We start from the raw sequence: 22,171 nt of genomic DNA, 5'->3' as shown, positions 1-22,171 counted from the left end.
CCAGGGTCCCCATTTCCCCCTGGCACCTCCCAACCCAGGACAAGGCAGGAGCAGGGAGCTGTTCCCATGCCCTGGCACCCAGCAGAGCCACATCCACACGTCCCTGGCACTGGGGTTTCACCAGCTGCATTTTTGTGTTTTCTGCCCCATTTTCCCAGTTTGCTCTCCCTGCCCTCTCCATGCCCACAGGGATTTCTCCCTGAAATGCCCATGCCAGGTGGGGAGTGCCAGGGACAATGAGGTGACAGAGCAGTGCCAGCAGAGGTGACAGCTCCAGGAGTGCCCCCTGCCTGATGCCACCTCAGCACAAGGAGTTTCCAATCCCTGCTGGGAGTTATTTTTACAACTATTCCCCATCCTGAGTCACTTCCCTGCCCCTTCTGCCCTGCCCCAGGACAAGGTGAGCTCTCAGGGCAGCCCAGCAGCACTGCAGGAATTCCAGGCCTCTTCCAGGTGTTTTCATCCCAATGCACAGATGGAGAGTTTATTCAAGCCCCTGCAGCCACAGTTGGTGACTCCTGGCTCAGCCTCAGCCCCTGCTCCTCCTCCCCCATACATATTTATGAGCCCAATTATCACTGAACAAGCAGGTTGCTGTGCAAATAAATGATTTTTAATCTAAATTACCCAGTTTACACACTCCCCCCAGCTCTGCTTAGCAGAACAGCTGGTGTTTACCAACTCCTCATTACTGAGCCAGGCAACAGCAGGAGATGCTGCCCAGAGAGGAGCAGCCACCTCTGAGATAAGCTGAGCTCAGGGTTTATCTCTGCCTCAGCCTCGCTGCTCCTCCACGCCAGGTCTCTCATCCAGCCCAGTTTGCACCAGTGTGCCACGAAGGAATGATGTAAAAATGTCTGCTGATAACAGCTGTTATTGTTGGGTGCTGTATTTCTGCAGGAACGAGTCATTTCCACGAAAATCCAAATAAACCCAGCTCTCTGTCCGTATCTGCATTTCCATTTATCAGCATTTCCGTTCTCCCCATTCCACGGGAGGCTCACAGCAGAGCTCAGATGATGCAAGAATTATTCCTGTCGTGGTATTTCCACTGTCCAAGAACGAACATATGGGAGAGAAATCCAGCCCCTGGTCACTCCAGGCCTTAAATGGCCCCCTGAGGCATCAAACAAACGGGAGATCACAGTGCCAGCACTGGGAGTGCTGGAAGGCCAAACTGGGGAAGGACTGGAGCACCAAATCCAAGGCAGGGATGTCCCAGCACCCTCTGGAAGCTCTGGGAGGAAGGTGCTGCTCCGAGCAGCTCGTGCTGCTGCACGTGGCTCCCTCTAGGCCTATTTCCAGCCTGTCTGGCTGCAGGGAGGAAGGAAAACTCCTGGCCTGGGCATGGAGCAGGCAGTCACATGTGGCTGGGGCAGGAGTCACGAGCCACGGCCCCGCTGGTGTCACAGGAGATTTGATCCATCCCTTCCCTTTCCCCTATTTCCGCCGTGTCGGGGCAGGACGCTGTGGTCGATGCTTTCTGCAGGATAATTCTGTGTTCCCACATTCGTTCTCTTCCTTCCAGAGCCTTCTCCGGGAGCAGCAGCACAGCCCTGGGCAGGCTCCTGCAGTGTCCCACAGAATGCCCCAGGAATGAGGGACAACATCCCCATCCTGGGCAGGCTGGAGGAGGACAGGAGCTGCAGAAGCTGAGCCACCACTGGTGACCTCCTCTGGCACAACCTCCCAAACTTCTCTGCCCACAAAACTGGGGGCTGGAGGGATGGAATATCCTCATCTTTCCTTGGGCACCAACCCAGGACTTGGTGCACATGAACAACAGCTTTAAATTTCATTGTATTGTAAATTTTAATTAGCCCTGGCCACCCTGAGCTCTCATCCCACTCATCACTGCATGTGGGAGCAGGCAGGCAGGTGAGGGACAGGGAAAATGATATTTTACAGGATGCTCTCAAGGAGGAAGACTTTTTCCCACCTCAAATTTGTTTTGCTGTGATTTAAGGAGGACACATTTGGTTCCGAAGCAGCTCCAGAGTCTCTGTTTGACTCCTGGAGCTCAGCTGAGTCAGGCCAGTTCAGACACTGAGCTTGAGATTTTAAATAAACCCCTCAGGGCTTCCAGAGCCATCCCAGCTCCTCTCCACACCCTGATTTCCACCTGTCCATCTTCCTCCTGGCACAAAGGTGTGACACCCTGCTTTTCCCTGCTGTGAACAGATCTGGAGGATGTTGAGAAGTTGGAATGGTCCTTACAGACCATCTAGACCAAAAGAAAAAGGAGAACTGACCAAAAACCTCCAGAAAACATCCTGCCCTGGCATGGTGAGCACCGAGCAGCTGCACTGAGGTCAGGCAGCCCATCAGTGGGGTGGGCAGGGAGGTTTGGGGAGCCCTGAGCCGGCTGGATCTCACCCAGGATGGAGATTCCCCTGCTCCGGGCTGGGTGTGAGGCTGCCCGGCAGCCCTGCAGCAATGCCCGGTAAACAAGAGGTAAATAACCATTGCCCCGGTGACAAACGCCTCGAAGGGACTGCGGGAGGCAGCTGAACTCGGCGTTTGTAGAGAGCAGGGAGAGAGAAAATAAATAAATATTCTGTATTTTACAATCCGAGCAGGGCAGCGCGGGCAGGGAGCTGGAGGAACTGGGAGCGGGGTCTGGCTGTGAAGCCCAGATGGCCGCTGGTTGCCAAAGCAAAGAGATCAGCTGGGAAAAGCTCTCCTTCTTCCCTGTGCTCCAGAGCCGCGCTCGGGCTGTGCGGGGAAGCCGCTCCCGCTGCAAAAATGGGCATTTATTGCTCTCTGCTGGCGATTCGGGCTGAGCAGCAGAGCTGTGCATCCTCCTGCGCCTGGGATCTGCTCGGGTGGGGAAATCCCTCCAAGGTCGAGAATCCCTCCAAGGTCGGGAAATCCCTCTAGGATCATCGAGCCCGACCGTTCCCCAGCTCTAACCCGTGTCCCCAAATGCCACATCCGCGTTTTGACACCTCCAGGGATGGGGACTCCAGCAGCTCCCCGTTCCTGTGTTCCTGCTCCAGACCCGGAGGTTGGGTGGCAGGGCTGGGGTCAGGGTGGCTCTGCCTCCCCCTGAGCGCCTTTTTCTGCCTCCAGATGAGGCTGAGCCAGCCCCTTTATTCCTCCTCACCTCTCTATTCTGTCCCTCACTGGCAAAAGCTTTTGGTGGTGCTTTTTACAGGAGAGGGGTTTGGCAGAGATGCCAGCCCAGACCTCGTGGAGCAGATGAGGATAAATCCAGGTGTAAATAAAGGAGTTGCTGTTCCAAACACGTTTGGGCTGGGCTGAACTGCTGTAAGGTGTGGGGACAGGCACATGGCAGCTCCCCCCAGTCCCCATCCTGGGCAGGGCACTCCTGAACCCCCCAGGAGCTCAGCCCTGCTGCACCCCCAGCTCCAGCACCACTGCTGTGCCACCCTGCCCTGGCTGTGCCACCTCCGCTCTGGGCACAGCCCTGCTCCTGGAAAACAAGGGCAGCGTCCCAAATGCTTGGGAGGAGGAGCCCAGACCCCTCCAGCCCCTCAGGACGTGGTGCAGGACTCTCCTGGGCTGGTCCTGGTGGGCACACAGACCTTGCATGGTGCTGCTGGAAGGCTCCACTGGTGTCCTCAGGGTGGCACACGGGTCACACCACGTGGCCACCTTGGCTCAGCCACCGCGGCCGGTCTGTGGCACAGCCTGGGGTGCCCTCAGGTCCCCCTGGGGCTCCGGGGATGGCACCCAGCTTGGCACGGAGCAGGGCCTGCAGCTCCTGGTCCCCCAGCTCGGTGGCTGCAGCCAGGGCCAGCAGGAAGTAGGAGGCTGCATCCTGTTCATCCTGAGAGAAAACACAGGACAGGTGTTAGGAAGGGGCTTCACTGTAGGAAAGACATTCTGTGCTGTTCTTGTGGGCCAGCAAAGGCCTCCTAAAGAGAAAGGAAAGCCCCAGATCTCTCCTGAGGAAGACACCAAGGTTGTCACCATGGAGATTGGATGTTAAGAGACACAGCCTCTAGCTGGCTCACAGAGTGACATAGCTGCTTGGTCACCCACTGAGAACTTTGTTTCTTTCCCATAACCAATGGGCAGTGAATGTGTATGTTGGATGAATGTAAATATCTTGAAAAAGTATAAAAGCAACATGTGGCTGTAATGAATCTCTCTTGCACCCTTCTGATGGAGTTGTGCTACTTTGTGCTGTGTCGTGCTCTATAACAACACTTCACTGGAGCTGGAGCAGAGCCTGGGGATCCAGCAGGATCCAGGGACACCTGATTTCATGGAATGGTGCTAAGTGCCAGCACTTCTTTCCAAATTCCCTTCCTCCCTTGAAAACCAGATGTGACCCCCACCCTCAGCCCTCCATGCAAGGCACAGCAGCACGGGAGGGCTCCTCTCTTACCTTCAGCTTGTGCAGGGCCAGGTTGCCCAGGTGCCAGTAGACCTTGCAGTAGTACAGGGCCTCTGCTGAGCTCTGCAGCACGGGGGGACGCATGGCCAGGGTCTTCAGGTAGCAATCCTCGGCCATCTCGTGCATGTGCAGCAGGTCATAGGCTGTGGCCAGGCGGTGGAAGGCAACCAGCTCCTGCAGCTGATCCCCTGGGGAGAAGAGAGACAGTGTGACTATCAATAGTTCCTGCAGCTGGGAATCAACCAGTTCCTGCAGCTGATCCCCTGGGAAAGAGAGATGGGATCAACCAGTTCCTGCAGCTGAAAGAGAGGTGAGATCAGCCAGCTCCTGCAGGTGATCCCCTGGGAAAGAGAGGGATGGGATCTGATCCCTTGGGAAAATAGAGGTGTGGGATCAACCAGCTCCTGCAGCTGATCCCCTGGGAAAGAGAGAGGTGGGATTCTCAACCCAACATGCCGTGCAGTCTGATCCCCTGGGAAAGAGAGGGATGGGATCTGATCCCTTGGGAAAATAGAGGTGTGGGATCAACCAGCTCCTGCAGCTGAGCCCCTGGGAAAGCGGAGGGATCAACCAGCTCCTGCCATTGGATCTCCTGGAAAAGAGAGGGGTGGGATCTCCTGGAAAATAGAGAGGTGGGAACAACCAGCTCCTGCAGCTGATCCCCTGCAAAAGAGAGGTGTGGGATCAACCAGCTCCTGCCATGGATCTCCCGGAAAAGAGAGGTGTGGGATCAACCAGCTCCTGCCATGGATCCCCTGGAAAAGAGAGGTGTGGGATCAATCAGCTCCTGCCATGGATCCCCTGGAAAAGTTGCTGATCCAACTCAATCCATCCCCAGCCCTGCTGAGCCACTCTGGATGCATTTTCTCAGCAGCTTTGGGCGTGGATACCTCTGAGAGAAAGCAGAGCCATGGGCAGGGTGGTTGATGCCACAGCTGGACAGATTGGCACAGGAGTGTCATCCAGCCAGGGGATTGTTTTGGGTGCTGGAAGGGGCTGGTACAAGACTGGTCCTATCCCAGACATTTAAGCTGGCATTTTGCCCATCCAAACTATTTCTGTAATGGGAAGGGGTGAGGTTTTTTAGCAGAAGCAGGGCAGAGAGGAACTGCTGAGTCCTGTGCTTTCACCAGACTTCCTGTGCTCTGGGGTAACACAAACCCTCTGCTCTCACACAGCTGAAAAAAGAGGAAGTGGCCTCAAAAAGCTGTCATGATTTTGGGTAAGAACAGGTCCAGCAGTGTTAGGAAAGCAGGAGATCCCCTTTTCACATGGATCTGGTTCTCATCCACAAGATTCAGTGGCTCCCCAATAAATCATCAACTTCCCAGTAACTCCCAGTAACTTTAGGGTGTAAATCACTCACCGACCCTGAGGCTGAGCCTGGCTGCCAGCGTGGCAAACTCCAGAGCCTTCTCATAGCCCTGCAGGCTGATCTGCAGCTCTGCCAGTTTGTTGAACAGCCTCAGCTCTGTCTGGGTGGCCTTGAGTTTCCTGGCCAAGGGCACAGCTCCTCCCTGAGGAGAGAGAATGGTGAGCTCAGGGTGTTCCTGGGGGATCAGCACTGCCTGAGGGGGTGACAGAGCAGCAGGACAGGGACCAAAGCAGAGGATGGCCACTGCAAGTTTAGGTTTTAGTCCCTTGAAAATGAGTTTTAAATCCCAATGGCTCTCAAAGCCTGAGCCTCACATCCCTGCCCTTCCTTGGGTGCCTGGAATTCTGACCGGGTGTACCCAGGAGTGACCAGCGTACATTAACACCACCAGGATTTGTACTGGAAGGAGCCCATTCCCAATCCCAAATAATTTTGGGTTTTTTTTGCAAATCTGTGCTCCAAGCCTCCCACTCTGGCACCGTTGGGATCAGCCCATCCCTCTGCACCCTCCATCCTTGAGGCAAAGCCCCCCCAGCCACCACAGGGGGACACAGGGACAGAGTGCTCAGGGGGCTCCATACCCTGTAAAACTCCACTGCCCGGGCCCTGTTCCGGCTGCCATTGAAGAAGGTGTCACCTGCTTTCTCATAAAGGTCCATGGCCAAGGAGAAGTTGTCCCCTTTCAGAGCAGTCTGGATGGCTGCCTGCAAGGAAAAAGGGGCTGGGGTGACATTTGGAAAGGCAGAGACATTGGTGTGATTAAATAAACCTCAAATTTAAGGAGCTGCTCTTCCACTTTTCAGCTCAGCTGATAAAATAATGCTGGGGATGGAGAGGTGCCAGAAGTCTTCAACCCCAAGGACTTGCCTGGCACTTGTCCCTTATTTATGGATATTTCAATGGGAACTGCTCACTTGGCACCTCCAGCTTCTTTTGGCACTCCCCCATCACTTTCTGGCTCAATGAACTCACTTCTTTATACCCCAAAATCCTGTAAACTCAGTGGATGGAAAGAAAGAGAGGAAATTCAGTGCCTGAGGGTAAGGCAAGAGCTCCTCCTTCCTTCCAGCAGCAGGCTTACAGTGCTCAGAACTTTCCCTTCCAGGTTTCCCAGCCCCAAAAGGCTGTGATGGGAATGCAAGGCACAGCTCCAGCCACCTCCCCCATACCTGGAAGTACATTTCCACCAGCTCATCCTCCTGCAGGAGGTAATAGAGTTTTCCTGCCTGCAGCCAGGCCTCTGCTGCCTTCACAGCCTCCTGCAGGTCGATGAAGATCCTCAGGCTCTGCTTGGTGCAGTCCAGGGATTGTCTCAGAGCCCTGCGATGGCAACAGGCAAAGAGCCACCTCAGAGGAGTCACAGAGCTGTCCCCAGGCCACCTCCCCACGGCACTGACCCCCTGCTCTCTCCTCCTGGAGTTACCAAAGCCTGGGGACAGAAGGACATGGTCACCTCTGAGCAAGGTGTCCTGGTAGGATCATGGACATCTCCATGCTTTAATGCTCAGGTTTAATGGGCATTGGCCACCTTAGCACAATTCAGAACACCAGTGGTCCCACTCAGGCTGCTCCTCACCCCTGGGTGATTGAGAGCTTCATCCAGGTCACTTCCAAACCCAATCTGCCTCCCTAAACCAAGTCCCAAAGTCACTCCCAGCTCCACATGGGAGCACCAGCAGGGAATGCTTGTACCTACATGTCCCAGACAGCACCTGGCACCCAAACCCACACCTCTGCCTGGTGTTTGTCCCTTGTGACATCTCTGGCTACATGTCCAAGCCCCTTTTCCAGCCCCTGGTCACTGGAGGACACAGGGCCAGGCAGTGGCATGAGCCAGAGGGTTGGACATGGACTCAGCTGTAGGGAAAGGAGAGCCAGCAGTGTCTAGGGCAGTTTGTTTGCTTGGTGTCTCTCCTGCTAGCAGGCAGGCCCCAGCTGTCCTGGGAGCCCAGGCAATGGGGTGCTTTGTGATCCTAAATAGCACCGTTCACATGACAGGCATCTGCTCCCTGAATACCTTCCCCCTGCACTCACCCTGACCTGCCTGGGGAGGTGAACATCCCAGCTGGGGACAGCCCTGCCCATTTGTCCTTCTGGGACTGGGAACTGCCTCTCCACTCTTTGATCGATTGCTTCAGTCTGTGGCCCGTCCAGCCTCCCTCTTCCTCATCTCGCCTCTGCCTCGCTCCCTGCTCCCTGCCTGCCTCCCTCGCCTCTCCCTCCTCCTCTCTCCCCTCCTCTCCTCTCCTCCTCTCCTCTCCTGCCTCCTCCCCCTCTCCCTCTCCTCTCCTCTCCTCCTCTCCTCTCCTCCTCCTCCCTCCTCTCCTCTCCTCTCCCCTCCTCTCTTCCTCTCCTCTCCTCTCCTCTCCCTTTCCCCTCCTCTCCTCTCCTCTCCTCTCCTCTCCTCTCCTCTCCTCTCCTCTCCTCTCCTCTCCTCTCCTCTCCTCTCCTCGTCCCACACAGTGTTAGGCAGGGATTAAAGGTGAGCTAATACTGGTTTTAAGCACCTCCTGTGGGTCTTTAGGCCCTCCCTGGGGACAATATCACAGCAGATGTAGGAAGGGCAGCCTTGGCAGCTGGAGGCTGAAACCAGACTTACCCAAAGAGCAGATAAGGAGCCTGTTCTTGCTGGGGAGTGGTGATTAATCATTGGGATAAGCTTCCAAAGGAAGCAATGAATTCCCTGTCACTCTGCTGAAGCCTGGATGTGTCCTGGAAAACTGTGTTTGGCCACACTCCAGCTCTGTCTGGGACAACGTTTGCCCAGCTCTGGTTGACATTGAGCTGCTCCCTCTCAGAGCACAGTGACAACTCATAAACCTCAGAACCAGAGCTGTGGGGCAGATGGAGCCACCACCACCCTGCTTGAGGGACACCCCAGGAAAGCCAGCACACTCTGTCAGCATCCCACAGCCCAGGCACTCACTGAGGTGTGCCCAGAGCCTGGTAGAGCTGGCTGAGGGCCTGCCTGGCACTGGCCTCCATCTCCCTGTCCTGCAGCTGCCGTGCCAGGGATGCCCAGTGCTCGTGGTAGGTGATGGAGGCCTGCAGGTCAGGGCACACTCTGCTGTAGAAATGGCACAGACGCTCCGTGATGTGCAGCTGACCTGTGTGGGACAGGGAAAGGGAGAAGGACAGCTCAGGGAACAGTATTGGGGACCTAGCAGGTTCAAACACTGCCCGGCTCCCCTCTGTACTCACTCCTCAGGTTCTGCCACTTCAGGGCAAAGCCCAGCGCCAGCTCATAGCACAGTTTGGCATCTTCCCTCCTCTGCCTGTCCACCATGGCCTGTGCCAGCCACAGCAGCACCTGTGCCAGCTCTGTGTCCATCTCTCGGTGGCCCTGGAGCTCGCTGTAGAGCCGCACTGCCCACAGCAGGTACAGCTCGGCCAGCTGGGCCGCCCCGCACGACAGGCTCAGCTGGCCCAGGTTAGCCAGGGCCACGGCCTGGTTCCTGCAGCTCCCCGCCTCCTTGGCCTTGTGCAGGGCCCTCAGGAAGTTCTCGGCAGCCTCCTGGAGGCGGCCCTGGGCGGTGAGGGCCATGGCCAGCAGGTTGTGCACGGCGCCATGCGGGGTCTCGCAGGCCGCGCCGCACAGGCAGCGCCGCAGCCGCCGCAGGAGCTGCCCCGCCGGGCCCGGCCGCCGCTGCAGCACGTAGAGCCAGGCCAGGCACAGCGAGGACTCAAACGCCTCCTCCTCCCCCAGCAGTCTGGCCAGATCTGCTGCTCTAGCTGCATAAGGGATGGCTCCATCCAGCAGGCCATGCTGGAGGTACATCCTGGACAGCACGGCGCAGAGCGTCCTCTGCATGGGCACGGCCCTGCTCTCGCAGCAGAACTGCAGAGCCTGCCTGAGGTACAAACAAGCCACTGCTGGGATGCTGCTCCTGTCCTGCTGCTGCCTCCCCAGGAGCTTGGAAGCGTTTTGGAGGATGAAGCCGGCTCTCCAGACAGGGCTCGGTGTGCCCTTGGTGCTGCTGGGAACAAAGGACCTGACGGAGGCCAGCGCGATGTTCGGCAGACACTTCTTGTCGTAGAGGTAGCCCAGGGTGGCAGTGGCATCCAGGGGCCCAGCACGGCTGCCTGGGCTGAGCCAGGTGGTGCTGAGGCACTGGAGATGCTCCAAAAAGGGCAGCACCTCCTCGGTCCTGCCCAGCTGCAGGAAGAGTTTGACAATGAGGAAGCAGATCCGGGCCTCCAGCGGGGCATTGCCCACGGCGATGGATTCCCTCAGGATGTAGGTGAGGAGCTCCAGCTCGTTCTCCGAGCTGAAGGAGCGGCCAGGCAGGCACACGAGCAGGGTCACCGTCTTCCCCAGCAGGGAGGAGAACTTGTGCTTCATGTTCTGCTTCAGGTAGATGGAGGCGAGGCTCCCGTGCAGCGCTGCCAGCAGGGGCAGGTCGCCAAAGCCTCTGTCCAGGACACTCATGGCTTCCTCAAAGTACACCCGGGCCTGGGAGAGCTTGAGCTTTTTGATGCAGAGCTTACCCAAGAGGAAACAGAGCCTGACGTGAGCCCAAACTGAGCGAGTCCTCTTGGCCCAGTTCCGGGAAGTCTCGAGGTACAGGACCAGTTCATCCTCATCAGAGAAGCCATAAAAAGTGGAGTGGAGAAAGGAAAAGCTGAGATCATAAAAGCTTTGGAAACTGGGCACGAAACTGTCTTGGTTGAGGAAGGTCAGTATGGGGTCAAAGACATCAGCATCCTCCATGTGGCCAGCGTTGAGGTCGATGAAGAATTTGGGATAATCCAAGTCGTCCAGCTTCTCCAGGAGAACATCTTCCAGTGTGGCAGGACCTGTTTCACTGCCTGGGCTGGACAGCTCTGAGGTGCTGCTGGTGGCCCAGTCATTGATCTCCTCCCAGGGCTGGAGCACCTGGATTTCTTTACTGCCATGGAGAGCAGCCTCTGGAAGGGACAGGGAAACCACAGAGGGATCAGGAGGAAATTCTTCCCTGGGGCTGCCCCACCCCTGGAAGTGTCCAAGGGCAGGTTGGACAGGGCTTGGAGAAACCTGGGATAGTGGAGGGTGTCCTTGACCATGTCCCTGGATGACCTTTAATGTTCCTCCCAACCCAAACCATTCTCTGATGTTTCCTCCTGTCCAAGTTCACCCTCAGCAGCCATCACCAAAGCTTCCCCCTCTGTCCCCTCCTCGTACTCACCTGGTGGCACTTGTGGGAACACAGCTGTGGGTTCAAACCCAGCTGTACAAAGAGACAAACAGAACACAAACCCCAAATCTTTGGTCAGTGTCAATGTGCAGAAATCAGCTGAAGTCCCAAAGCCACCCAGCCAGAACAGAGAAAGTGAGAGCCCCCAGAAACCCCAACCCTGGTGCTGCAGGCCAAGCTCAGTGGAGAGCAGCACCTGCCAGGGTGAATCCCAGCTCAGGAGCTGCCCTGGCAGCAGAGAAGGGCCCTGCAGACTCCAGCATGGCAGGGTCACCTCCTGAGGACACCTCCAGCCTCTGTCACCAGACTGAGCACAGGTGTCACAGACACTTTTTATGGAAAATCCTTTTGTTAGGGAGAAATGAGAAATGTAAACAATGATTATCTGCTGCTGTGGAATGCAACAAGTGGATCTGTGATTGGTGTCATGTGGTTGCTTCTAATTAATGGCCAATCACAGCCAGCTGTCTCGGACTGTCCCAGTCAGTGTCAAGATTTTATTATCATTCCATTCTTTTTCCTTTCCTTCAAGCCTTCTGATGAAATCCTTTCTTCTATTATTTTTAATATAATATATATATAATAAAATAATAAATCAGCCTTCTGAAACACGGAGTCAGTCCTCGTCTCTTCCCTCGTCCTGGGACCCCTGTGAACACCACCCCACACAGGTTTGTGCTGCCTCCACCCCAGAAGGTGCCTCCACTGCACCCCAATGATCTTGGGGCTCTCCAGGCCTGCCCAGCTCTCCCTGGGGATGCAGGACTGGGATATAAAGAGAGGGGACACTCACCCAGCCTGTACACAGAGGTGATGTCCGTGTGTGCCAGGTCCCCCAGGAGGGTGGCAAAGTGCTCCTCGTCACCATTGCAGGGGATGTGCAGCACTGGGGACTTCTCCTCTTCACTCAGAAACACAAAGCCCTTTCCCCTGGGGTGGGGCAGGAGAAAAGAATCAGCGTGTGCCCAGCCCCTGGCACTGCGGATGGGATGGCATGGCATGGCATGGCATGGCATGGCATGGCATGGCATGGCATGGCATGGCATGGCATGGCATGGCATGGCATGGGAAGTTTCCCCATCCCTTCTCTTCCTCCCACCACAGAAGTTGTTTTGCAGATGAACACAGGATTCTGGACACCTTCTCCATCAAGGTTCTCCAAGAAGGAACAGAAAGGCACCAGAAGAAAGGGCTTATTGGTCTGGTTTGGAATCCAGAAGGCACAGGACACCACCTGATCTGCTCTGTCTCTTCTGGAGTGTCAGAGAAAAGTGCTACAACTCACCAGGAGTGACTCTGAGAGGGGAAAGCCCAGCAGACCTTGGTTAAAACCTTGTCCTCCTACCCACACTCTTGGGATGGGCCTCGAATGGAAGCCACCACCAGAGCCAGCTGCTGAGTCAGGGTGGGATTCACCCCTCTCCCTCCCTGGACAGCTCTCCCTGTGTCCTTGGGAAGGTGTGAAATTCTGCTCTGTGCCAGTTCTGCCTCCACACCCAGGGCAGGAGGAAGGAGAGCAGGATTTGGTTTCCTGGGCAGGGAATGCTCTCCCCACCCTTGCCAGGCTCCCAGCCCCTCAGAGCTACAAACTGAACATTTCTAGGACAAACTGGGAAGCCAGATTAGCCCAGGGCTGGATCTGTTCCTCTCCAAGAGCCACCTGAGGCAGGTGAAATGCAATTTTTTTGTCTGCGCTGCAGCAGAGTCTGGCCAAAGCTTCTGCTCACACCTCAAACCCACCCTCTGTGAAGGTCCTGTAAGGGGAATCGCCTGCCCTAGGCTCTCACACAGCCTTGGGGTGGGATTTGGAGCCTCCCCTCCCTTTTCTCCAGAATTTAATTTAAATAAACTCACAGGGGTTCGCAAGGTTCGGGGTTTACGTGTCGGGTGGGAACGAAGCCGATGCTCCTGGTGCTGAGGGATTTGCCCACAAACCAGGGCAGCCCAGGGATGAAGAATCCAATTATTTCTATGGGATCTCCTTTGGAGAAGCTCAGCTCATCCCATGCTGCTCCTCTGTGGTCCTTGGTGGCGATGCACCTGCCTCTGACTGGGAAACCAAGGCAAAAAAGGGAATTTCAGTGGGATCCCTGCTAAAACCTCCTCACTGGAAAAGACCTGGGCAGGGAGAGGCCATGATTCCAGCTGGAGAGGGCTGCCCCTCTCTCCCCTAAGATTTATTGTGATCTTGGGTCCAGCTCTCTGCCTTTTCTCCTTGAGACGTGCATTATAATACAAAATAAAAGAGGAATGGATAAACTCCACCCCTCTCGAGCTGCAGCCTGGAAGGTGGCTGGAAATACAGATTTTCACAGAAAAATCCCTGCCCTATCTCAATTCTGCCAAATCCTGGACAGTGCCAATGTCCATCCCTACATGACAAAGTCACAGCTGCAGGGCTCTCCTTGTCCAGCTTGCTCTGAATCGGACTGGACTGGGCTTAAGAGCTGGATACAGGGCACAGGTTTCACTGGACCTCCTGTGTCCAGCTTGCTCTGAACTGGACTGGACTGGGGTTAAGGGCTGGGTGGAGGATACAGGTTTCATGTGAGCACAAGGTGGGAACCTCACAATTTGAAACCTCACCCCTGAAAGAATGAAAAGAAACATAAAATTGAAGTAGGGCAGGGAAAAGCCAGTGGCAGGAGGGGGTCACCAGCAGCTCTCTGTGCTCCTCAGAACGTGGTTTGCAAGTTCTGATCTGCATTCCAGAGGGCCCAGAGGTGCTGCATTCCCTCAGAGCCCCTGTGGCAGGGTCAGTCCCAGAAGAACAGATGGATTTGTGGCCAAACCCAGGTTTGGTGCCCAGCCTGGGACAGTGCCCAGGTGTCACTCACCAATGGCCCGAGAGCTCGTCCCGCTGATCTCCTGGGAGAGGCCAAAGCTCACAGCATAATTCCTCAGGAACCATCTGCAGGGCAAAGGGGACCTCAGTGGTCCTGGTGAGCACTCCTGAGCTCAGGCCAGCCCACGGATGGTGTCCCACCACAGGGGAGGAGCAGGATAAATTAGCCATCTTTAGGAAAGGTTTCTCCAAGTAAAAGGCTCAGCCAGGTGACCAGTGTGAAGCCCCACTTTGGCTGGCATTGCCTGAATTTTTTCTGCCACTTCTTCATCTGTTAATCAGAGATAAGCTCATGCATGACCTCAATCAATATCTTACAAAAACCACATCTGAAGTAGGAGCATGTCCTTGCTGTGACTCATTGACTGCACCTGCATTAATTCCAGGCTTTATGCCTAATGTGGACCCTCCTGGAAATATCCTCACAGAATTGTGAGGCTCTTGTCCTTTGCCAGAGGCAAGAGGAGCTTCCCAGCCAGCCTTGGTGCCAGTCATGCACCAGCATCAGGAAAGAATCCTGGTCTGAGCCCTTTCATTCAGCACTTACTGGTAAAAGGGGTGAGCTATTGGCTCCAGAGCAGTCACGGGCACCACGCCTCGCTGTCCCGTCAGCAGGGACATCCCTTCCCATCTGGAATCCTGTCCAGCACTCTTCACATGGACCAGCTCGTTCCTGCAGAGCTGCAGACCCTCCTCTCCCTCCTGCTCCAGCTTGCAGACCCCGGGCACTGCCCTGCAGAAGAAGTTCCCTGCAGAGAGAGAGTCAGAGGTGGCATCAGTGCACCAGGGGCTCCAGCCCAGCCCTGCTGGGGAATTTTCAGGAATTCCCCATGTGCATTCCCATCACACCTTCCTGGAGGAGCAGATCCATGTAGATGGTGGCCAGGTGCTCCTCATCCACAGTGACCCTGAGCTCTGTGTCCTCCACCAGGGCACAGTCCAGCCAGAACTCCTGGGCAAGGAGCAGCTGCTCCAGGCAGGTCCCCACGTACCCTGAGAAGCCAAGAGGGGCATCAGGATCAGCACCTCCCTCTCTGGGCAGCAGGAAGGGTCTTGGGGATTTCCAAATGTCAGGCAAAAGCTTCTAATTATGTCTCCAAAATTTCCCAAACAGAATCCTCCCGATTCTCCCGGATCCAAACAGAGATTTCATAAACAACAGATTGCAAAGTTTTCTAATTCATCTCTCACTGTCCATCTCTCCTGAACATTACAGTTCTGTAGTGTCAGGCAATGCCTTCTCCAAAAACCCTCCTCACACTGTCTGTTTAGACATTAGAAACATTACCTAAAGTCAGATAGGTGGAAAACTTCCAGACTTCCTCAGGGGTTTTGAAGGTGAGGAGGAAGCGATCCTCGTGTGCCTGCGTGCAGACCAGCCTGGCTGACAGCTCCTGCACAGGGAGACAAAGCAGATCAAGGGACACTCCTGGAGCCGTGAAACCCAGCAGGGAGGGAGAGTTCAGTCCAGGCATCCTCTCTGTAGCTGGGATTTGTTTGTATAAAACCCAGCCTGAGAACTCTGTGCCTCTCCAGAGCTGCTCCCTCCAGCAGGGACGTGGCTTAGGTGATCCGAGCCCTGGGAATTCCTATTTAGGCTCAGATCTGTCCTCTCCAGCAGGAACATGGATTTGGTGATCCCAGCCCTGGGACTTCCTGAATATTTAGGCTCAGATCCGTCCTCTCCAGCAGGGACGTGGCTTAGGTGATCCGAGCCCTGGGAATTCCTATTTAGGCTCAGATCTCCCAAAACATCCCAAGGCTCAGCTTTGCCCCTCCCTTGCCATCAAGTTCATATTCCCCATCATTCCAGTCCCCTCCAGAGTGCCCCACAGTGGGGTTGGAGGAACTCCTCAGCTGGGTTTGGCCCCCCAGCACACCTCCCACCATTCCAGGAGCATGCCAGCACGCTGGCACGGGGTTTGTACCTTGAAGAGGGCACAGACACTTGTGTCATCACTCTCCAGAGCCCACAGCCTCCTCCTGGCAGCCTCCTGGAGCTGGGCATTGCGGCGCCCGCAGGAGCGGCTCTCCACGGAGAAGGAGAGAGAGAGCTCTGGGAAGGGAAAAGAAGAGGGTGGAAGGGCAGGAGGAGCTCTGGGGCACCCAGAGCCACCCCTGCCACCCTGCCAGGGCCACCAGAAACCCAGCTGTGGGCTGAATTGAAGGCACTTGAGATGATATTTCATGTTCGGACTCAGGTGTTTATTATTTCTTATCAGTAAAACAGCCTCACTACTGTGAGTTCTGCAGCTTTTCATTAGAAGGCACAACATTACCAACAATCTCTTGTTGCAAGGTCTTTTAAGAACTATCCAATGAAGAACTGACACCTGGATTATTTCCCCTTTCAACCCAATAACTGATCCCAGAGAGCCCCCAGTGTGAACTTTTCTGCCCAATTACAAAATGCCACCCAAACCCATGGAGAAAGAGGAAGAAGAAGCGTGAAGAAGAAACCCAAGCCCTCCATCTTGCTTCCACCCACAGCACACTAAAACCCTCAAAATCTAATTTTCTCACCAAGTGACACACCTACACTGCTCTCTACAATCTATTGCACACTTTTGTGGTTTCTAGTCTATTCTGGAGTTTAGGGAACTTTCTCCATGAATGAGGGTCAAAGTCAGTGCTGCCCTGGGGGTCAGGGCACCCCAGAGCAGACAGAGGAACATTCCCTGTGTGCCCTGGGTTTTCCCATCCAGCCTGCTGTGATGCTCACACAGCACAAGCCCAGCCCATCCCCATCCCTCAGCACCAAGGTGAGACCCGAGGCACTGCAGGAGCCAGGGAAAGTGTGAGGTGCCCCAGGAGCTCCTTACCTGGGGGACAGGTGTTCCTGAGAGCCAGCAGCACCACCGGGGGCTCCGGGGAGCCGTGTCCTGCCTCGGGAGCGGGGCTGCTCCTCCCTGCCAGCCCAGCCTTACCTGGAGAGGAGGGAACAGCAGAGCTGCTGGGAATGCTGTGCACAGCTCTGGGATGTCCTGCCTCGGCTGAGAGCTCCTGGAGCACAGCCCTGCACCTCTGCTGGGACTGGGAGACTCTGGAACCAGCCTGAAGTCGTGCTCAAGGCTGGAGAGACCCGTGTGTGACCGTGTTCACAGGGGTTCTTGGATCAGGGAAGAGACAAGGATCTGACTTTATGTTTCAGAAGGCTTGATTTATTATTTTGTGATATATATTACATTAAAACTATACTAAAAGAACAGAAGAAAAGGTCTCATCAGAAGGCTGGCTAAGAATAGCATAGGAAAGAATGATAACAAAAGTTCTGTCTCGGAGAGAGTCTGAGCCAGTTTACTGTGATTGGCCATTAATTAGAAACAACCACATGAGACCAATCCCAGATGCACCTGTTGCATTCCACAGCAGCAGATAATCAATGTTTACATTTTGTTCCTGAGTCCTCCTAGCTTCTCAGGAAGAAAAATCCTAAGGAAAGGATTTTCCATAAAAGTTGTCCATGACACCCATGGGAGTGATGGGGTCTGACTCCATCATTCCCTTGATGTTGGGTTTTTTTCCAGTGCTGGAGTGGCTCTGGAGTGAGGAGATTTCCCTCCCTTTTCCTGGCCAGATCCTCAGATGAGCAGATCTGTTAAAAGGGTGAATCCCCAGCAGAGATTTTTTTTGGAGGAGGCTTCAACTCCCCTGCACAGGAGAGCCAAGGCCTTGCAAAACTCTTCATTCAAAAATTCGAAAATCAAAATGAGATTTTCTCCCCTGCCTGCTTTTCTGGGTGTCCAAAACCCAAGCAGCATTCTCCCTGCTCCACACATCATCAGCTATTGCCATAAAGGATTCAGGGCCTGCTATGTGAGCTGCTAATTATGTTAATGAAAGCTGAGGCACACACAGCTCCAGCCCTGCTCTCCACAGCTGCATTGGCAGTGGAGGGATAACCAGATTAAACCCCAATTTTTGTCAGCAATCAGACAGGATTTGTAAGATAAACATGTACCTGGAGATGTGGAGCTGGAATGTGCAGCAGCTTTTTAAAGTCATTTCTTTGACCAGAACTCTGCTCTACAGTTCTTTTCACTGAGCCAGCTTTGCCAGCCACTCAAACAAACTGATGTTTGCATTCAGAAATAGAATTCTTATTTAAAGAAATAGAATTCTCATGTAGAGCTAGCAAGTAGAAAAGAACAGCCCAAGGCTGGACAGGCCATGAATGAGTTTTGCTTTGAAAGAAAAGGGTCTACATTGAAGAAAGTCTCTACATTTCATGTGGCAGCTCCACATGAGGAAATGGAGAAGGGGAAGTGAAGGGAGGCAGAACTAAATCTGAGCTGGCTCCTGCCATTGCTCCACTCCTGGCTGCCCTCCTCCCTTCTCTGTGCCCACAGAGCCTGGCAGGGTCTGGAGAGGGTACCTGGTGCCATTCTCTGGGAATGGAGATGGGGATGGGGACGGGCATGGGGATGGGGCTCTAATGCCATGCCCTGGGGATGGGGATGTGTACCTAATGCCATTCCCTGTGGCTGGGTACCTGATGCCATTCCCTGGGGGTGGGTACCTGATGCCATTCCCTGGGGGTGGGTACCTAATGCCATGTCCTGGGAATGGATCCCTGATGCCATTCCCTGGGGATGGGTATCTGATGTCATTCCCTGAAGATGGGGCCCTGATGCCATTCCCTCAGGATGGAGATGAGTCCCTAGTGCCATTCCCTGGGGATGGGGATGTGTCCTTGGTGCCATGTCCCATGGATGGGTACCTGATGCCATGCCCTGGGGGTGGGTACCTGATGCCATTCCCTGGGGGTGGGTACCTGATGCCATTCCCTCGGGATGGGGTTGGGTACCTGTTGCCATGTCCTGGGGCCGTGTCCCTGGTGCCGTGTCCGTGTCCGTGTCCCTCCACCATTGTCCCCGGCGGTGTGGGCTGTCCCCGTGGGGCAGGAGCTCAGGGGCCCAGGGCCAGCAGGACTCACACTCCTCACCTGGAGGGGGGGCAGAGGCGTCCACACCCCTGGCAGGGTCCTCCCGGCCTGAGAGGTGTCCCTGGGGTGTGACAGGTGGGACGCTGCTCGTGCCACCCCTGCCAGCAGCAGGGCACAGCCCGTCCATGGGTCCCCAGGGCTCACTCCGGTTGCTCTCGCAGCTTCAGTGTTTATTTTCATTTGAGCCAGCTCAGAAAGGGAACTGGGAGCTTTCTTTTCAAGAGACCAATTGAAACTGCAGCTGGGGAGTTGTTCCCAGCCGTGCCAGTGACTCACTGACCTCCTCAGTGCCAAAATACTTTGTGCCAGTGGGCAGCAAACAGCTCCAGCCCCAGGCAGGTCCCAGCACTCAGGGCTGCACTCCTGGCTCCAGGGCTGGTGCTCAGGGCACCTTCTGGCCCTGGCTGAGCCATGTCCCTCCTGCAGCTCACTGGGACACCCTGGAATGGTGCCCTGGGGGATGCCAGCACCCATGGGCTGTGCTTGGAGGGATCCTGGGCAGGGAGGGGAAACACCAACAGCATGGGAGTAAACCAGCCCCAGAGTCACCCTGTCCCCTCCCTGGCCAAACCATCCTGCCTCACTCCCTACACATCCCAATCCAAGAGGAGAGAGCACAGGAGCCATCCCAGAGGAAAGCCAGAGGGGCCAGTGCTCAGTGCCAGGGTGTCCCCAAGGCTCCCAGCCCATGGCAGGAGCCCTGCAGCCCCACGGGCACCTTACCTGTGCATCCCAGCGCCAGCTCCGGGTGCCAGGGGGTCCCCAGGCAGCAGCCCATGTGTGCAATGACAGCAGCACAGGGCTGGCACAGGGCTGGCACAGGGCTGGCAGGGGCAGGGCTGCTCGCTGCCCGCCCGGCACGGGGCTGGGCACGGCCACAATGCACAATGTCCCCTTTGAGAGGGCACTGCCACCGCGGGGGCGGCGGGCACGGGCGCAGGGCGGGCACAGCAGGGACTCACTGCAGCAGCCGGTGCTGGAAAGGGCTTTAAGGGCATCAGTGAGCTTTGGAAAGGCCTTTAAGGGCATCAGGTCTGGCCACACACCTAATAGTGCCAAGGGCACCACTAGACCATGTCCCTTAGTGCCACAGCTATGTCCTTTAAATGGGGACTCTGCCATGCCCTGGATGGGCTGTGCCAGTGCTTGCCGAGCCTTTCCATGGAGAAATTCTCCCTGATATCCAACCCTGGTGCAATCTGGGACCATTTCCTCTCCTCCTGTTCCCATTCCCTGGCTGTCCCCTCCTGTCACAGCTGTGCAGAGCCAGCAGGGCCCCCTGAGCCTCCTTTCCTGCTCTCTGCCTCCAGGAGGGCAGTGCCCATCCCACATGGCACATTCCTGCCATTCCTCCCCTCGCTCTGCCAAGCCTGCCCCAGCTCCCAGCTGCTCTCCCCCATTCCCAGGGGCAGAGCTGCTCCCTCACCTTTGGGGGTGTCCACCTGGGGCCCATCCAGCGTCCTCCTTGTGGGTCTGGCTGTGATCCTGCTCCTCTTCCCTGCCTGATGCTTCTCCTGTGTCACCCTGGGGGCAGCTGGCAGCACCATGGGCATCTCTGGCACCCACAGCCAGGTGAGTCCTGCAGCCCGGGCACTGTGGGCACCTCGGGGGCAGCACTGTGCAAACCCCAGCTCCAACAGCAGCAGGAAGGGCTTGGCTGCCCTGCAGGATCCCTTGGGCATCCCAGGATGAGGGTGAGCCTCATTCCGTGCTCACTCACATCCTCAGAGCTTCCCCAGCCGTCGGGGTCGGGATTTGGGGTGCCTGGGAGGGCTCACTGAGCGGTGCAGGGTCTGCAGAGCATCTTTGGGCAGCAGCAACACAGCCCCTGCAAAATAAAACCCAAAGGGGTTTAGGGAGAGAATTTTCAGGCTGGGAGGGGTTTTAGGGATGGGTTTTTGCTGCAGCAACCAGGCAGAGCCACCACTGCAGGGATTTATGTGCTGGGGGTGCTCCAGGAGCATTGCTGGCTCTCCCAGGCTGCATCCCAGGCCATGGACTTCTCCAGAGCAGGGAATAATTAATCCAGGGATTAATTATTACATTAATTATTATAGTAGGGAATAATTAGGCCAGGCTGGATGGGGCTGTGAGCTCACTGGTGCAGTGGAAGGGATTTAATGGTGGGATTTAATATTTTAATATTTTAAATTTTTTTAACACAAATGTCTTCCTTTGTGGTTGTGAAATGTCTTTTTGTTTTTAAGTCTACCTTGACAACTTAACAACCAAACCCATCCCTGTACAAGCAAAGGTGTCACCTCCTGTTTGACCTGAGCTGGAATTTGCCTTTTGGCCAGCAAGCTGAAAACCTCTCACTCCACTTCCTCCCCTTCTGCTTCCCAACAAATAAATGCTGGATCTGCCCGGGAGAGCCCCCATCGCTGCTGCTGCTGCTGCCTGGCCTCCCTGGAAAAGCCAGGGATAAGTCTGGAATATTTCCTGGGACCTCAGCCTGTTCCAGAGGGGGTTCTCTGCCTGTGCCTGCTTTCCAGGGGCTCTGCTCCCTCTGCAATCCCAGTGCCAGCCACACTCCCTGCCCTGGGCACAGAACAGGGTCAGAGTGGCTGTGCAGGCACCCTCGGCTCGGGGACGGAGCTGCCACCAACCCCAGAGCTCTGCGGGGCTGACACCCAGCCCTGGCACCAAAGTCCCTTTCCCAAACCCATTTCTCAGTTCCCAAAGCTCCCAAACCCTCCTGTCCCTCCCTCCGTACCCATCCCTGAGCCCCTGGTGCCAAAGTACCCAAACCCTCTTGTCCCTTCCTGAGCCCCTGACCCAGGCGGCGCCAAAGCCCCGAACTCTGCGCTCCAGTCGGGAATTCCAGAGGCGCTGGATCCAGCCTGGATTCCAGAGGCTCTGAATCTCTCCAGCCTGGAATTCCAAAGGCTCTGGATCGCCCCAGCCTGGAATTCCAGAGGGGCTGGATCCAACCGGGAATTCCAAAGGCTCTGGGTCGCCCCAGCCTGGAATTCCAGAGGGGCTGGATCCAACCGGGAATTCTAAAGGCTCTGGGTCGCTCCAGTCTGGAATTCCAGAGGCCCTGGATTGCTCCAACCCGGAATTCCAGAGGCTCTGGATCGCTCCATCCACCCGCACCAGCTGCCGGCTGGCTTTGCCCAGCTGGGCCAGAGGGCAGGGGACAGTCCCGGGACAGACACACAGACTGCGGCTCCACTGACCTGCTCCCAGCTCCGCTTCCCTCCCGGAGAGCTCCCGCATCCAATTCCAGCCTCTCTGGAGCTCCCGCATCCAATTCCCTCCGAGCCCCAGGGAACGCTGCTGCGCTGCCGGGATGGAGCTGCCGGGGCTGCGGACGTGTTTGCGAGCGTGCCCAGCGCTGCCACTCCCTCACACGAGGGGAGGAATTCCTTCCAAGAGCTCCTTATCATCCTGGGAACCTCCGCTTCCCGGCAGAGGTCAATGAGTTACCCGGGGCTGGGTTAGAAACCGCGGCTCCCGCAAT

At 55.9% G+C, this 22,171-nt stretch overlaps 1 protein-coding gene across 1 annotated transcript; it reads right to left on the bottom strand.

Annotated features, from left to right (window-relative positions):
* Positions 1-505: 505 nt before the first annotated feature.
* On the bottom strand, positions 506-21,986 carry SH3TC2 (SH3 domain and tetratricopeptide repeats 2). The gene is made up of 19 exons (XM_064724911.1): positions 21,888-21,986; positions 20,132-20,533; positions 18,568-18,705; positions 16,583-16,687; positions 15,689-15,816; positions 15,049-15,154; positions 14,610-14,753; positions 14,308-14,509; positions 13,753-13,826; positions 12,770-12,965; positions 11,709-11,845; positions 10,907-10,948; positions 8,943-10,649; positions 8,668-8,848; positions 6,911-7,061; positions 6,323-6,445; positions 5,733-5,883; positions 4,358-4,554; positions 506-3,793 (listed from the first exon to the last, which is right to left on the bottom strand). The coding sequence occupies exons 2-19, from the start codon at positions 20,385-20,387 to the stop codon at positions 3,602-3,604; spliced, it is 4,230 nt and encodes a 1,409-aa protein (XP_064580981.1). The 5' UTR covers positions 20,388-20,533; positions 21,888-21,986; the 3' UTR covers positions 506-3,601.
* Positions 21,987-22,171: the final 185 nt, after the last annotated feature.

Source organism: Zonotrichia leucophrys, chromosome 13 (genome assembly GCF_028769735.1).
Source record: "Zonotrichia leucophrys gambelii isolate GWCS_2022_RI chromosome 13, RI_Zleu_2.0, whole genome shotgun sequence".
Lineage (NCBI taxonomy): Eukaryota > Metazoa > Chordata > Aves > Passeriformes > Passerellidae > Zonotrichia > Zonotrichia leucophrys.
This window is presented reverse-complemented; position numbering and strand designations above follow the sequence as displayed.

What these genes read in the sequence shown, in the direction of transcription:
- SH3TC2 (XM_064724911.1), bottom strand. Translation starts at nt 20,387, where the DNA reads ATGCCCAAGGGATCCTGCAGGGCAGCCAAGCCCTTCCTGCTGCTGTTG. An exon ending in GTGTCTGTGCCCTCTTCAAG is followed by an intron (nt 15,155 to 15,688) that starts GTACAAACCCCG and finishes CTCCCTGTGCAG; the next exon opens with GAGCTGTCAGCCAGGCTGGT. An exon ending in GACGAGCTCTCGGGCCATTG is followed by an intron (nt 12,966 to 13,752) that starts GTGAGTGACACC and finishes TTGGTTTCCCAG; the next exon opens with TCAGAGGCAGGTGCATCGCC.